At 32.6% G+C, this 15,270-nt stretch overlaps 2 protein-coding genes across 17 annotated transcripts; one reads left to right on the top strand and one right to left on the bottom strand.

Annotated features, from left to right (window-relative positions):
- Positions 1-1,573: 1,573 nt before the first annotated feature.
- Positions 1,574-3,899, top strand: LOC106648829 (COP9 signalosome complex subunit 5). Of its 2 annotated transcripts, none has more exons than XM_014365947.2 (5): positions 1,574-1,764; positions 2,113-2,286; positions 2,363-2,597; positions 2,973-3,167; positions 3,238-3,899. In XM_014365947.2, the coding sequence occupies exons 2-5, from the start codon at positions 2,135-2,137 to the stop codon at positions 3,706-3,708; spliced, it is 1,053 nt and encodes a 350-aa protein (XP_014221433.1). In that variant the 5' UTR covers positions 1,574-1,764; positions 2,113-2,134; the 3' UTR covers positions 3,709-3,899. The 2 variants fall into 2 exon arrangements, with proteins under 2 accessions (XP_014221433.1, XP_014221442.1); XM_014365956.2 differs by lacking the exon at positions 1,574-1,764 and adding an exon at positions 1,873-2,033.
- Positions 3,900-4,405: 506 nt separating this feature from the next.
- Positions 4,406-14,906, bottom strand: LOC106648843 (AP-1 complex subunit gamma-1). Of its 15 annotated transcripts, none has more exons than XM_014366002.2 (15): positions 12,936-13,374; positions 10,972-11,095; positions 10,776-10,837; positions 10,243-10,435; positions 10,008-10,154; positions 9,620-9,935; positions 8,529-8,939; positions 8,229-8,459; positions 7,927-8,148; positions 7,737-7,864; positions 7,333-7,606; positions 6,933-7,191; positions 6,697-6,863; positions 6,528-6,620; positions 4,406-6,456 (listed from the first exon to the last, which is right to left on the bottom strand). In XM_014366002.2, the coding sequence occupies exons 2-15, from the start codon at positions 10,989-10,991 to the stop codon at positions 6,355-6,357; spliced, it is 2,625 nt and encodes an 874-aa protein (XP_014221488.1). In that variant the 5' UTR covers positions 10,992-11,095; positions 12,936-13,374; the 3' UTR covers positions 4,406-6,354. The 15 variants fall into 15 exon arrangements, with proteins under 15 accessions (XP_014221488.1, XP_014221512.1, XP_014221480.1 ...); XM_014366026.2 differs by lacking the exon at positions 12,936-13,374 and adding an exon at positions 12,505-12,909 and having other exon boundaries at positions 10,243-10,426; XM_014365994.2 differs by lacking the exon at positions 12,936-13,374 and adding an exon at positions 12,505-12,908.
- Between the last annotated feature and the right edge of the window lie 364 nt (positions 14,907-15,270).

Below are 15,270 nucleotides of genomic sequence, written 5' to 3'. Positions count from 1 at the left end.
AGTGGGGGCGCCACGGGTGACACACAGAACCAATATGGCCGATTCTCTGTGAATTCGAACGGCCCAAAATAGTAATTTACGGTACAAGTGCGATATAAGTAACACTTTTTGGCACGGCGTAGTTTAGCGCAGCGAGAGCAAGCGACAACATTTTATAGCACTGTGCAAAGTTCACATGTATGCCCCCTTTCCCGAGTCATGAGTCCGCACTTTCTGGTAGCGTGAAGCGAGGTTAGGGCACGAGCGTATGCGAGTGTGATGCGAACGCAGCGGTGCCAGAATTATGCCACAGAAAAGCGTGCCATAGACGTGAACTTATGCCACGCAGTGCTATAAAAATTTTTCATCTCAGCGTGCGGAAAGTTCTATTTTCTGCACGCCGCGTCGTGCGGGAAAATCTTAAAATCGACTTCCTGATCTCGATGATGAAAAAAACTATACGTAACTGAGGCGGTTGTCTATCTTGCAAGAGTGTCAGTTTGCAAGATAGACAACCCCCCGCCTCAGTTACGTAATGTACTATTATGCAATAGTATGACGAAAAATGTTTTTTATGCAATAGTATGACGAAAAATGTCTTTTTTCGCACATTTTTTAGTGCGCAAAAAGCGTTTTTGGACACTTGTGTGCGGTAAAATGCCTTATTTTGGACACGGGTGTGCGGTAAAACGCCTCATTTAAATTAAAGTATTTTTCGTCTCCTATTGCATAAAATTTTGTATGCAACACGTGCCCAGCTTTTTGCGCACAGTGTGCGGAAAAAACACCCACTCGTGCCGGCATAGCCGGCACTCGTGTCTTTCTCCGCACACTCGTGCCCAAAAACGCCTTTTGGGCACTTGTTACATAAATAACTATTTTCGCACATTTTTTAGTGCGCGAAAAGCGTTTTTGGACACTTGTGTGCGGTAAAATGCCCCATTTTGGACACGGGTGTGCGGTAAAATGCCTCATTTAAATGAACGTATTTTTCGCCTACTATTGCATAAAATTTTGTATGCAACACGTGCCCAGCTTTTTCCGCACACTCGTGCCCAAAAACGCCTTTTGGGCACTTGTTACATAAATAACTATTTTTTTATAGTAAAATATTAAAATTTCACGAGATTTACTCATATAAGTAACTAGAGATTACGAAGCTTGTTTAATTAATTCATAAAGTGAGCCATTTTTTACGCACGGTTAGTATGTTCAAGTGACAACGGACCAGCTCGTTCGGAGCCAACAACCATGAAGCTCCAGCAAAGTTCCGCAGTAATTTAAAGTGGAATAGCGCTCTACCTATCTACTAGCGCTCTTCTAAACTCTCGCTCGGTTTTTCAGACGTTTTTTCAGAAATTTCTTATTTTGATTAATAAAAATAAACCAAAAGATCTTGTGTAGATCTATATACGACTCGTTTATTAAATACGCGCATAATTTAAAAACGGTTCGGAAATACTAATTATTCCATGAATTTTATTAACAATAACTTACACTCAAAAAAATAAGAGATTAAAACTTAAATTTTTGCTATCCGATGCTTAATATAATGTTTTTCATTCTATCTATGAAGAACCTCAAGTGACCGGTATTTAATCAATAGATGCGCGAAATGCGAATGACAAACACTCGCGACAATCGCATATTTTCCTGGCGCTAGTGTTCTTCTCTCACATATTTATGATGAATTATAATATAAACACAACATACGACCGTACACGATTCTCTGAACATCCGCTCGCAATTCATACCGAAAGTTTGTCTCTGAAAAAGCAAAATAAGGTATAATATATTACTTCTTACAATTTTCTGTTAAAACTATTCATTAAGGGTTAATAGATGTAACTCGTATGAACTTAAACTCTGTCGGCACAAGTGCTTTCAATTTAGTTTACTGTGTAAGAGCTACATTTGTTAGGTTAAATTTTATTTACGAACCTATACAATCCTCTGTAAGATCGCTATAATCCGTTTATCTAATTTTTTTTAGAATAAAATATGTTTTCAACTTCAAACTATTTAAATGAATGAATTTTTTGTATTGTTATATGGTAAAAATCGGTTGTATCTTCACAATGAGTGCTAAATAATTGATCACAAATAGAAAAATAATCTTTTGACATTTTGCAGTGACTTGGATTAAATTGTAATCATGGCCAGTGCCTCTAGTGAACAAAGTAGCATTGCTCAAAAAACATGGGAATTAGCAAACAACATTGAATCAATTAATACCATTGATGATATTTATCGCTACGACAAAAAAGAGCAACAAGACATCCTCACTGCAAAACCTTGGGAGAAAGAGTAATCACTGAAAATACTTAAAATTATATGAGTTTCATTGAATAATAAATTCATTCAATAATAATGCTTGTTTCAGTCCTCACTTTTTTAAAGATATCAGGATATCTGCATTAGCTTTATTAAAAATGGTTATGCATGCTCGTTCTGGTGGAACTTTAGAAGTAATGGGTCTTCTGCTTGGTAAAGTTACTGCAAATACAATGCTGGTCATGGACTCTTTTGCACTACCAGTGGAAGGAACTGAAACTCGTGTGAATGCACAAGCTCAAGCTTATGAATATATGACTGCTTACATTGATGCTGCGAAACAAGTAAATAATCTATTCAAATGATTACTCGTATCATTTGCATTTCTTATGAAAAAATCGACTAGGTCCGCAATGTAGATTTCTGAAAATCATTGGGTACGTATTTTATCGTATTTCAATTAATTAATTATTAACGGAGATATAGCATTTGAAACAACAAGCGTGACGTCACAATCAAAGTAAATATAACGGGAGAAGTACTATGATTGTGATGTCACGCTCATTTTTAACTGATCATACCTCTGTTGATAATTGATTAATTGAAAAACAAAAAAAATACGTGTCTAATGATTTTGAGAATTCTACATTGCGGACTTAATAGATTTTTTCATAAGAAATGTGAATTGTTCATATAAATCATAAATACTGACTTAATAGGTTGGGAGGCAAGAAAATGCTATTGGCTGGTATCATAGTCATCCAGGATATGGGTGTTGGTTGTCTGGAATAGATGTGTCTACCCAAATGTTGAATCAAAATTTTCAAGAACCGTTTGTTGCAATTGTAATTGATCCTGTAAGAACTATTTCAGCTGGAAAAGTTTGCTTAGGAGCTTTCAGAACATATCCAAAGGTAAATCAAAAAAATTGCTAATGAATTATTATGTGAATTGTGTTTAAATGTTAGTTTGATTATTCAACAGGGTTATAAACCAGCTAATGAAGAACCTTCAGAATATCAAACAATACCGTTGAATAAAATTGAAGATTTTGGAGTTCATTGTAAACAATACTATTCACTTGAAGTTACATATTTTAAATCGTCATTAGATAGAAGGCTTCTTGATTCATTGTGGAATAAGTATTGGGTGAACACCCTAAGTTCCTCAAGTTTGTTAACAAATACAGACTATACAACTGGTCAAATATTTGATTTATCTGATAAACTGGAACAATCAGAGCAAGCTTTGTGTAGAGGTTTTGTTTTGGAAGGACCTTCACTAGAAACAGCTCAGGATCGGGCAAATGTTAATAAGCTTGGGAAAGCTACAAAAGATAGCAGTAAAACTACAATAGAAGTTATTCATGGTTTGATGGCACAAATTATTAAAGATAGGCTTTTCAATCAGGTTGGATTAAGAAGCATTAAGGAAGCTTCTACTGACAACTCATAATGTAACTTTAAATTTTGTTAAGAAATAATATGTAAGATAAGAAATAGAATTAAATATAATGCAACATTTAATGTGTAACTTTAGTAATAAAAAATTGTTCCAATAAGAGATTTTGAACGATTTGCATCTGTATTATTTTTTATTCTCAAAAAACAAGTATTTCAATGGAATAAAAATACATTTCATCTTCACATGTTAATATTTACTAAAATTATATACAACATTTTTATCATTAATTGTTTTTATTACCTAATATTTTTTTATGTATAATATATATTTTTTTATTGATATTTATAAAAACTAATAATTGTCAAGTAGGCAGAATGAATTTCATTGAAAAGCTGTTTTTATACCATAGATCCAGTTCAAGGCCACTCAGAATATTTGCCCTTCTGCATTTACTTAGTTTTATTTTTATTTTTATGATTCGATCTGACTGAACGCACAGTATACAAGGGACGGAGCTAAAACATGTAATATTTTTTATATACTTCAATCGTTTCTGGCCTAAAAATATTTCAATCGTTCTGATGTTGAAATAATTACATAAAATTTCTTATAATTTAAAATTTTATATTACCGTTTTAGAAAAATACAATTATGAACAATCAGATGAATTTAGTAAAATGAATTTGAAACTTTTTACCAACATGATCATAATACATGATACATAACAATAAAATAAAATTACTACAACTGTCTTTTATATAGTATGATAATATATTGTCTTAAAAATGTGTGTATCTTATCACAGAGAAATCAGTTGTTTTATTACTGTATACAATAAATACAATTACTAATTTTCAGATTAAAATGTTATTAGAAAACAAAAAATTCTAAAACAGAGTAAATTGTTTTATAACATCAAATTATGATTAAAATTATAAACATATTTGTGATATTAATAACACAAGTTAAAGAATAGAATTTATAAACTATTACTCTTTTCAATCAATTTTTTGCATCCAAATCTTTAAATAATTTTTTTTTTATTTTTAGCACCCCATGATTCAACAAAATACATTCCATTACACATTTGTTCCCTGGCCAACAATTGCATTAATTTTATCTTCAAAATTCTAATTCCTATGCACAATATAAAAATCATACTAAGTTCAAAATTGCACATATGGGACAACATTTATATTATTTTTTTTAGCAAATAGAATTCATTAAAAGTAAAGAGTTCCTCAATAACATTAAAAAAAAATTTAAGTTGTGTTAAAGTATATAAATGTTACAGATTCTTTTGATCTCAAAATATGTCAATTATCGAATTCATCAAGGTCTATAACTAAGGATAATTTTTATCGCATAACAAAAAATTGATGTATGTTAATTTATTTTAATGAATAAATTTACCGCAAAAATTGACAAATTAGATGAAATGTGCAAAAGATTAGTGAAGTTAAGTTTTGTTCAATGAAAATTTATGTAAGTATCCAATATCTAGTGTAATGATATCTGAATTTTGAAAAAAATGTTGAATTTTTATAAAAATTAAGCAAGTTTAACCTTATTGACAATTAATATAGGTGTGTGAGTACTCGAAAAAGCTCGATTCGATTGAACTCGATTTTTCGAGTACTCGTCATATTTTTGAGTTTCAGCTAAGTAAATATTAACAAACCAATGAATATCCTCGTTGCATGTGCATGCTCCTGAGTGTTAGTTACTCGCAGCATTGACATTTTTCTATTTAAATTAACATATAAACGTGTCATTTTTCATAAAGAGCGTCGATACATACAAAAATACGAGCACTCCGAGTACATAACACTTCGGAACATGCATATGCCACGGGGATATTCATAGTTTTGACAATGTATCATTTAATTAGCAAAAATCCAAAAACATGACGAATACTCGAAAATTCTTGAATGATCGATAAAACTCGAGTACTCGAGGTTTTTTTCGAGTACTCGCACGCACACCTCTAATAATGAATCAAAAAGTAAAAAAAAAGGATTCTAGTAAAAAATTTACTATGCATTGAGAAATTTTGGATTTTTCGTTTTTTTCTTCCAACAACGAGCATCTTGTTTGATTAAGCTTTTTATGAAAAATAACTTGAACAATAAGAAAAACTATTTGGGAGTTTGACAAATGTGATTTTACACAACAATAAAATTCTCTAGACACATAAATTCCGTGAATTAATTTTTTAGCTAACAGGTAATATCAAAAAATGGAATGCAACGTGAACATGAGGAATAATCATGGTGAGCAAACTAAGTAAAATAATGCAATCATCAAATTTTTTGCGTAAAATAAGAGTTCACTTGCAGGCATAATATATATACAATTAAAACTTTTAAAAAGTAATCGGCTTCATGCAAATTTTCATTGAATAGTTCATTCCGCACACAGGCAACCGTCTAATTAAAATATTACGTTCAGCATTGAGTACGAAATAGCTCGGCCTAATGTTTACACCAGATTCCTTAGTATGTACACATATACATTTGCTTATGTGTGCAATTTTTTATGTTTCTTCTTTCATATATTATATATATATATATATAAATAAGTCGGCGATTGTAATATGTAATGAGAAATCAAATTGGTTGGTTTTATCGATTTATACAAGACGCGCTTAAAAATTTAGGCAGGCGTATATACAATTGGTTTTTGTATCATGTGCTGTCATTGCACCGTTATGGTTGGAAAATTGTTTACTTCAGCTTGTTCCAAAATGGGCCCTGAAACTCCAGTATATGATATGCGAAGTCGCATCCTCAAGGCCGCCTATTGTAAATAAAAAAAAAACTAAAAATGCTGAAGATAATTTTACATATTAGTAAACTAAAGTACCATACCTTATTGATATTGTTTACTTTCAATATTTGCGTTACTTGTCCAAAAGGCGGTAGTGAAGTTCCCGATGGAGACAACATGTGCAACTGGAATGTCTATAAAATTTGACGATAAATATCAATTTAGCATTAATGTATTTTTTAAATATAATTAAGAGTAGTGATTCTTTACTTTCGGAACAGCAGCTTGAAATAGAAAATCATTAATTTGCGAAGAACTTGAATTTAATGCAGCCATATTAATCACTAATAAGTCCGGATTATCTAGAGTTCTTTGCAATTTGAATGTTATTTTCAGTCCTTGTTTGTCAAATACTGTCATACTAGGAGAGTCTGGAACTATGAAAGATGAGTTCACAAAATGTGAAAAAAATTTATAACTTTATATCAAATATTTCATTAACATACCAGTTGAAATTGGTGTGGATGAGGAATTAAGTAAACCATCTACTAAAAAGTTTGAATTAGCAGGACTAAATAATTGCGGAGGAGACTGTTGTTGTGGTATTGTCAATACTGGTGCAGTAGCTGTCAAATCCAAACCTCCAAGTAAATCTAAAAGGTCATTGTTGTTTGAAGTGGAAACAGGTGTGGTAGTAGAAATTACTGTTGGTACTGTTGTTGGTGAACTTAAATCAGTACCACCTAATAAATCCAGAAGAGCACTCTGAAAATTTGAAAAAGAAGAAAAATATCAGAAATCAGTTTTGATTTTAAGTAAAATGGTCTGACAATTTTTAACTTCTCATATTTATGAATTTTAAAGATTTAAAATCTAAATAAGTGTAATATAATGAGAAATACTCACTGAGTCTGATTGCGGAACAGTATTTATAGGTTCAACATTCAGAGTTTTTTCTTCTTCTACTTCGGAATCACCATTGACCACGCCAATAATTCCATTTGCTTGAGGCTTTGCTGTTTCCATGGGTGGCATTCTCTCTAGCAATGCGGGTCGTAAATGGTCGTATTTTCGAAATAATTGAGAAAATTCAATTCCTCGTTGTTGTAATTCAATATTTAAGTTGCTACCAAATGTATCAATAATCTGTCGTATTTTCCTGTAAAATGGAAGTGTCTCACTGCAAAATGTTACTATAAACATTTAAAATAAATAATAATGCATTCGAAGCAGGAAAGCAAAGTTAATTTTGAAGAATGAATAAAATGAATTTTAAGCGAAACCATTTCCGTAAGCAAATATGGACTCACTCGTTTCCACGCTGGAATCGTGTACTCAATTTTGTGAGAGATAACAAGGCATACTGTTTCGTTACTACACTATTTTGTTGACTCCACAAAAGCTTGTGATAAACATCAATAACTTCTTCTTCAGTAAGCTGCAAAAAATAATTATCATTTTTAGGAATTCAGGGGGGCAAATTATTTTAGACAAAATTACATTAACAGGAGCATCAGCATCATCGGGATGAGGACCATACAGCATTAAGTCACCATATTCTCCAATACACCAAGTAGCTACTTGGGTCAGTGGTTGCTTATCGTAAGTATCTTCTTCTAGAGCACGCCAAAGAGCACTAACTGCATAAACTTGTTGTGATTGTGTTTCTGAAATTAGTTGTATTGTACAAGCAACAACGTCGTCTCTAACATAATTTCCAGCCTATTAACAAAAAAAATCAAAGTACAGCTGAATATAAATTACATAGTTAGACATTTTCATTGATATTTATAAAATTTTACCGCAACTAAAACTTTGAATAAAGTTTCGAGATGCCAACGTTTATTTGGAGCAAAACGTTCAGCAGACATAACAATGTTACTGCTACATTGAGCTTTGAATTCGGGATCAGCTCGCTCCAAGAAAAGTAAAAGTTCTTTTATCATCGCTCTTATATTGTTAGAATTAGTTAAAGCAAAGCTAAGTTCCATAGCGCGGCGTCGAATGGATACATCAGGATCTTTCAAACAGTCCTAGAAAAAAAAATTTAATTGATTTAAAATGGTTGAATTTTAAAATATGCTAGCACTATAGCTATGTACCAAAATAGTTGTCCGATGTCTTTGCACTGCATTTGTATCAACATATACTGTTTTTAAAAGAGTATTCAAGGCAACATAGCGGATGTTTTTATCATTGTTCAATAAAAATCGACCCAAAATATTAACAGCCAATACACGTAAACCGCTTTCTGACTTAATATCCATGATTGAAAGAACAGTTTCGTATAAAATTGTGTTGCCAACATTTTTACTTGTTTCCGTATTTGTAGCCACTTGTGCAAGAATATCGTTCATAGCTTCTGATGCATCAACATCGTTACGTCCCAAAATTCGCAAGAGACGTAAAATTTTTACTTGCAAGAATGGATCAGATACACCAGACACATCATGTTCTGGTGAATAACCGGCAAGTATGAGGTTTTTCAAAATCCTTACAAGATTTGGCACAATCTGAAAAAAATGGATAGTTCATTTTGTGTTAGGTAAAATAAAAATTTACATTAAGTGCAGAAGATTAAACACCTGTGAACATCAAAAATTACATAGTACATTTCAGTATATTTCGAAAAATGTATCAATATATGAATTTCAGTTCAAATTTTATATTGGAAGAAGTGGTAGACAAAATTTTTTCAATATTTACAATGTAAAATCAAGAAATTGATACATGCAATATTTAACTATACTTGACATTGATTATTTCTAGTTTTTAAAAAATGATTAGAAATAATATAAATTATTTGTTGACAATGAAATTTATCGAACTTCCGATTTTTTAATACTATCTCATATGACGAAGTATGCTTTCGAAAAAGTATTTACACATGAGATTTTAAAGATTCGATCAGCAAAGCTTTTTTTATAAATATATATATTTGTATGAAAATATGCCAAGCGAATCATGCGAAAATAATAATTAGCGTTTCGAAATTACCTCTCGATGGCCGCAATCCTGAATGGGACAAAATTAAATTTTATAATTTGCAAATTTATGGACTTACAACTTAGAAGAGACGTCTCACTATTAAGACTAATTTTAAATTATGGACGATAGTCGTTTAAAATACATATGGATAACATGAAACTAAAAAAATGCATTCATAAAAAAGTTACAATAAATTTCTATCTACCTTTTTAAAATGATTCAATGTATCCACGCTATTTTCACACATTTCAGTGATGAGAGTTACACCAGTAATCAAAACTCCATGATTTTTTTCAGTCAACAAACTTCTGGTGGCTGGTAAAAACATTTCCATTAATTCTGGAACTCTTCTGATAATTCTAAATGCACATAGAGCAGCTTTTTTTCTAATATAGGCATTAGGAGATTTCATCAATCTCTCAACTTCAGCAGCAAGATCTCTAGCCATTTCAGGAGAAGCGATAGCTCCAAGAGTACATAATGCCAAGCCTATTACGAACTGAGTAGTGCTATTCAAGTCACTGAAATAAAAAAAAATTACAATTTCATACAAATTAAGATTTACAATCAAACTTAGTTGAATGGAAATATACTTTTTTAAACAATTAGTTATTAATAAATGAACGTCTTGTCTTTCATCCAAAAGGAGCATGGCACCCAAGTATCCAATACGTTTATCTGTAAACCTTGGAGATGCAATCAACTTTAAACATTCCAACTGTCCAAAATGTGCAGGATACCTACAATTAAAATAATTTTTGTGTTGAAAATGATGAAAAGAATTAATGAGAAAATTTCATGAATATTTGAAAAATTTATCATGCTCACCCTAACATGTGAATGTATAATAATTTGGCAATATTTCGACATCTCCAAACACTATCTTCTTCTCTAAAAGTGGATCTGATATATGCACACTCCTTGTTGACAACCGTTCTTTCTTCTGCAGCAGTTCTTGCAGCTCTTATTTGTCTTATTAGGTCCCTCAAGCGAGTAGGTGCTGGCATTCTCACTGTTGAAACTTGCAATTAACAATATATTATGAGTGCACTGTGTGGTTAGATGAAAGCAATGCGTTAAGAGCAATTTTTTTATGCTAGCATGCACATAAAAAATTTATAATTAAATGATAAAAAAAACATGATAAAATTGAAATAAACAATGCAATATACATTTGAAACATTATCAATTATAAAGTATATTTTCTTACATTCATAATTTATAATAATGAATGTTATACTGACTCAAACTTCATAATAAAACATATAATTAATGTAATAAGCAAAGCATTAGGTATCAGATGCAGGAATTGTGCTGTATGAAATAAAAGTGATGTGAAAAACACAAATTAGTGTACCCACCTCTTTCCACCGCTTCATTGATGGCTTGTTTAATGGAGGCCATATTAAAGGCAGGGTTAAATCTGGAATAATTATGAGCACATGCTGTGGTAAACATTCAAACATATTTTTTCAAAATGTATATGGTATTGAATTTTGTTTAAAATTATACAAAAACAAAAATATTAAAAAAATATATGCTCTTAGGGCTATTTACCCATGTTCTGAGGCATTCATTATGAATCAGCTGTCAGTAAAATGCAGCCACAGTTGCAAAGACAAGCAATACAATTCAACTTGCTGTTAATAACTGCAAAAAAATCTGGCACTTGGATCTTATCCTGTTAGACATATTATAGGAACAATATTTAAATTTTTTCATAATAATAAATAAGATAATTTAAAATATTTTAACAATAAATTTGACTTGAAATTAATAATAATTCATAGCAGTCACACTCACACACATGTATACCCATACAGAAAAACAAAAGAAAAAGAAAGAACAATTTTAAGAGTTAATTATAAATGGAATTTAAAAAATATTTATTGCAATGAATTATTGGTTAAAGTAAAATTAAACTCTGCAAGTACTGTAACATTATACAATTAAATTAATGTAAACATCATTTAACTTAAGGTTAATTAAATGTTGTGGCAAATTAAAGTACACATACACAAATAGAAAAGATGTAACAATTTTTTTAATGTGACTAATACAACAAAAGCTTACTTCATTTCATAATTGGGAAAGTAAAACAGTAAAAACGGAATTTTAAAATTCATTTAAACCTTTCAGTACATTTTATTTCATCAACTTGAAAGTAGACATTCTTTCATTAAAGAAACTTTATGGAATGTAATTACTTTAAGTTATACCATGAAATACAGCACTTCTAAGGCCGATCCACCTACCATTAGTATTAGGTCTGCTAGTAATACTAGTGTCACCCATCATTTTCACAGCTGTGTCAAAATGTGCCACGCTCGCGAGATAAATGTTGAAAGATAGGTCGCGCAAAATAAAAATAAGAGAGAGAAACCGAGACTTTCAGAGGCTACACAGAATAAAATTTCGAAACTTGTTAGATAATTGAAATGTATCTGCTATGTTGATTACAGGTTGGAAAAAATCGTAAAAGAATAGTCACACAATCGAAACTTTGTGGATAGAGTATACAAGAGGACGTATGAAGAAATGTAGGAATGCACTGACATACTATTACTGTCTCACTATGCAAACATCGCTCACACTCACACGAAGAACCTATTTGTTGTAAGTTCTTGGGCAGGGTATAGCGACTTATATATAACGAGCGTTCAGTTCTTAGCGAAATGAACGATCATATGCTAAAAGTGTATACAGTGTGCAGATATAGCCGCAAGAAGAGATATGTTAGCACGAGCACAACAGCCACCTGCAATTTCGGCACAGTACAACAGGCGCATTCATTAACAAAGATTCGCGGACGCAAGAGAGGCGCAGCGGCGACGATAATTGTTGATTAATTACCGACGTGTATCGAGGAAGATCATCGACTAGTAGCGTCGATTTACTTCATTACAAGCATTCATTGATTAAGAGCTGCATTGACAGCAAGTACATACGTGTGCGAGCCGTTATCCGAAACGACTCTTGGACAGGAGGCAGGTAGAGGCTACTAGGTAGAGCACTTGGCAGCAAAATGCAGTACACACACACACACTATTCAAGCAGTCCAATAACTTGAATACAATTCAAAAACAGTACCTTAACCTAAAGACTCCAAGAACACAAAAGCAGTTTATAGCACTATCAGCAACGAAACAGTCAACAGAGCAGTCGCAACTCGCAACTCGCGATCAGTATATTAGCACAGGCACACACCTTAATTTTCTTCAGTTCGTTCTCGCTCTCTCTCTCTCTCTCTCTCTCTCTCTCTCCCCCTCTCAGCACTCTCTTCGTTTCTCTGTCTCTTTCGCGTTCGCAAACGACAATATTGAAGATAAAACTTGGAAGCTTTATTAATTCGTACTATGTTCGAAAATTGTATGCGATATTGCTTACGATCCTGGGCGACAGACAGAATGCAGTAAAGTTATCATTTATTAATCCCTTTCACTCTTTTCAGCCTAGCCGCGTTAGAGCCACCGCGGCGTGAATACGAGATGTAACAATTTGACAGATTCTTCTTTACTTACTTGACGGACCGCGCTCTGAATCAAATGTCAAAACAATAAAGCCAGCAGCAATAGCAGGCTCAGCAGCAGAAAACAGCAGCTATAGGATATACTTGCGCGTATCGACCAACATTAAATTCCGGCTAATAGCCTGCTTTGCATATTAGCAATTTTATATATGAAACGTTCGGGTATAGTCCTTATCGAACATAGACAAAATTATATACTTATACGGTCTAGATAGACGTGTCACAGTCGGTCAAAAATGACTCACCCACGCACAACCGTTCACCTGTGATGATACGAATACAAGTATATAGGAAAACGAGCAATGAGAAAATTCGCAGCTGATACGAGAGAGCGCTGACGACGAGCTGAAACGTAAGGCTGCGCTTAAACTCGATTCTCGAATCGCGACTCGCGAGCGATTCGTTATTGCTCGGAACTCGTGTAACCGGCTAATGAACCGCGACCTATTGTACTATTGAAAATTAGCCGTTACTTATAATTGTGTGGCTTGTCAAAGTTGAACCCAGGCAACGTTGACCACGTGTAAACTTGCCTTGCTGCAGTACTGTATGTGCTATATATCATGAAATTTCACATGAACCCACAAATTAAAATGCGCAATACACCAACTTATATCAACTGATCAAGTTATAGAACGAATTGTTTTTCTAAAGATTGTTCGTCGTTCTTAAAATTCACGCGTTTATTAACAACTTTTTTCACTCAAATACATATCTTTATATTTATGTGTAGTATATCATATTGAGTGAAGGTACGATCAAATTTGAATCAGCAAAAAATGGAACTTAAATCATTCATAATATAAATCGAGAAGTAGAAAGAATTTTTTTTTCCTTTCCATTATGTGATATAATTTACATATTTATTGAATTCAAAAATAGATAGCTGATATTTTCATGTTATACTTACTACTTGTTATTCGATTTTCTTAAGAGATAAGCACAAATATTTGGTTACTCTATACTATTTCAATCTGACACAGAAAAAATATGCGTTATAAAAAATTATTCAAATGAATATAATTAAATATTTAGTTATGAAATATCTAATTTTGAAATCTGTGCAGTTCTGGAATTTTACCGATCAAATTTCGAGAGAAATATTAGGTACTGTTTTCCTAATATTTAGCTTTAAGTATGAAAATTTGAAGGTCTACATGTAAATTATCAACAAAAGCGTAACGTTTATTGCATTGGTTGTCTTTGCAACATCTGGAAAATCAAAAGACATTGGGTTTCAATTATAATTATTTGATTGATGTTTTCCAATAATGTATACAATCAATAAAATTGTATGAATGTTCATTTGACTTTTCCACCAATTACAAGAATATCAAATTGATCGTTGCAACGTAAACACAAAGATGCTAGAATAAGAACTGCTGTAAAACATTTTCTTTCTCGATTGTGTTTATGTAGTAAGTAATGACGAATCTGCATTTAATTTCATTATTCAAGCATCGTCATGCTTGATAAGAATTCATTTTATCGTCGATCTTCTTTTTATGAAAGTAGATATGTCATTAAAATATGTAGCAACGAGACACAGGGTTTTATCCAAAAGCTCGAGCTGCGTTTCTTGTTATTAACTTACACGACACGATCCATTACCTTCGATTAAACTCCGGCGGTAAAACACTTATATCGTTGCTGTCTGTATACGACCACATGATACGAAGACGATCAACAACGTTGTTTTTCTTCAAATCGAACACTTTGATCTCAATATGTAGGTAACGACAATTTATTGGTCATCCGTAACGTATAACGAGGAAATTTTTAGCCTGTAACGCGACGTTTGCGCTTTTGCTCCAACCACGACGACGACGCGGCACTCGCTGTTTTATATCAATTATCACTGTACGCGACGTTTATACATTTACAAAATAGAAAGAAACGGACCGAGGCGTATTTATCTGAGCTCTTATCGGTACAACCGGCCCGCCTATCAGACAGGTGCAAACTCTCGTATACGCGCGCCTTACTATACCTCTCGTTGTATGAGCTACGCGTTTCAATGTCTATTTACATCGCCTTCGAGAATCTGGTTATTTCAAACGAATTACGAAGGCTTTTTAGCATTGGCTGGGCCAGTATGGGGGCCAGGGGTGCCGTGGCACCCACACTAATTTTTAAGGGGCGCCAAAAACGGTCACGAAAAATCGTTATATACTTATATCCTCTTTCTGAAGGTGTAAAAATGCGCAAACTAATTATTTTGATTTTGTAATCTTAAGGAGAGTTATACACTAATTCACTCCTCTTTTGCATTTATGTGATATAAATTACAGTTAAATGTCATTCTACACTTTCAACATAAAATTGGC

Source organism: Trichogramma pretiosum, unplaced genomic scaffold, assembly GCF_000599845.2.
Source record: "Trichogramma pretiosum strain Unisexual culture from Peru unplaced genomic scaffold, Tpre_2.0 scaffold34, whole genome shotgun sequence".
Taxonomy (NCBI): Eukaryota; Metazoa; Arthropoda; class Insecta; order Hymenoptera; family Trichogrammatidae; genus Trichogramma; species Trichogramma pretiosum.
Note: the sequence above shows the minus strand (reverse complement) of the source record. Positions and strands in the feature narration are given on the sequence as shown.

Coding starts and splice junctions, on each gene's coding strand:
- LOC106648829 (XM_014365947.2), top strand. CDS start 2,135: ATGGCCAGTGCCTCTAGTGAACAAAGTAGCATTGCTCAAAAAACATGG. Junction 2,598..2,972: donor ACATTGATGCTGCGAAACAA/GTAAATAATCTA, acceptor CTGACTTAATAG/GTTGGGAGGCAAGAAAATGC. Junction 3,168..3,237: donor CTTTCAGAACATATCCAAAG/GTAAATCAAAAA, acceptor ATTATTCAACAG/GGTTATAAACCAGCTAATGA.
- LOC106648843 (XM_014365968.2), bottom strand. CDS start 14,613: ATGTGGTCGTATACAGACAGCAACGATATAAGTGTTTTACCGCCGGAG. Junction 7,192..7,332: donor CTGTTCCGCAATCAGACTCA/GTGAGTATTTCT, acceptor TCAAATTTTCAG/AGTGCTCTTCTGGATTTATT. Junction 6,864..6,932: donor ATCCACACCAATTTCAACTG/GTATGTTAATGA, acceptor CATCTTTCATAG/TTCCAGACTCTCCTAGTATG.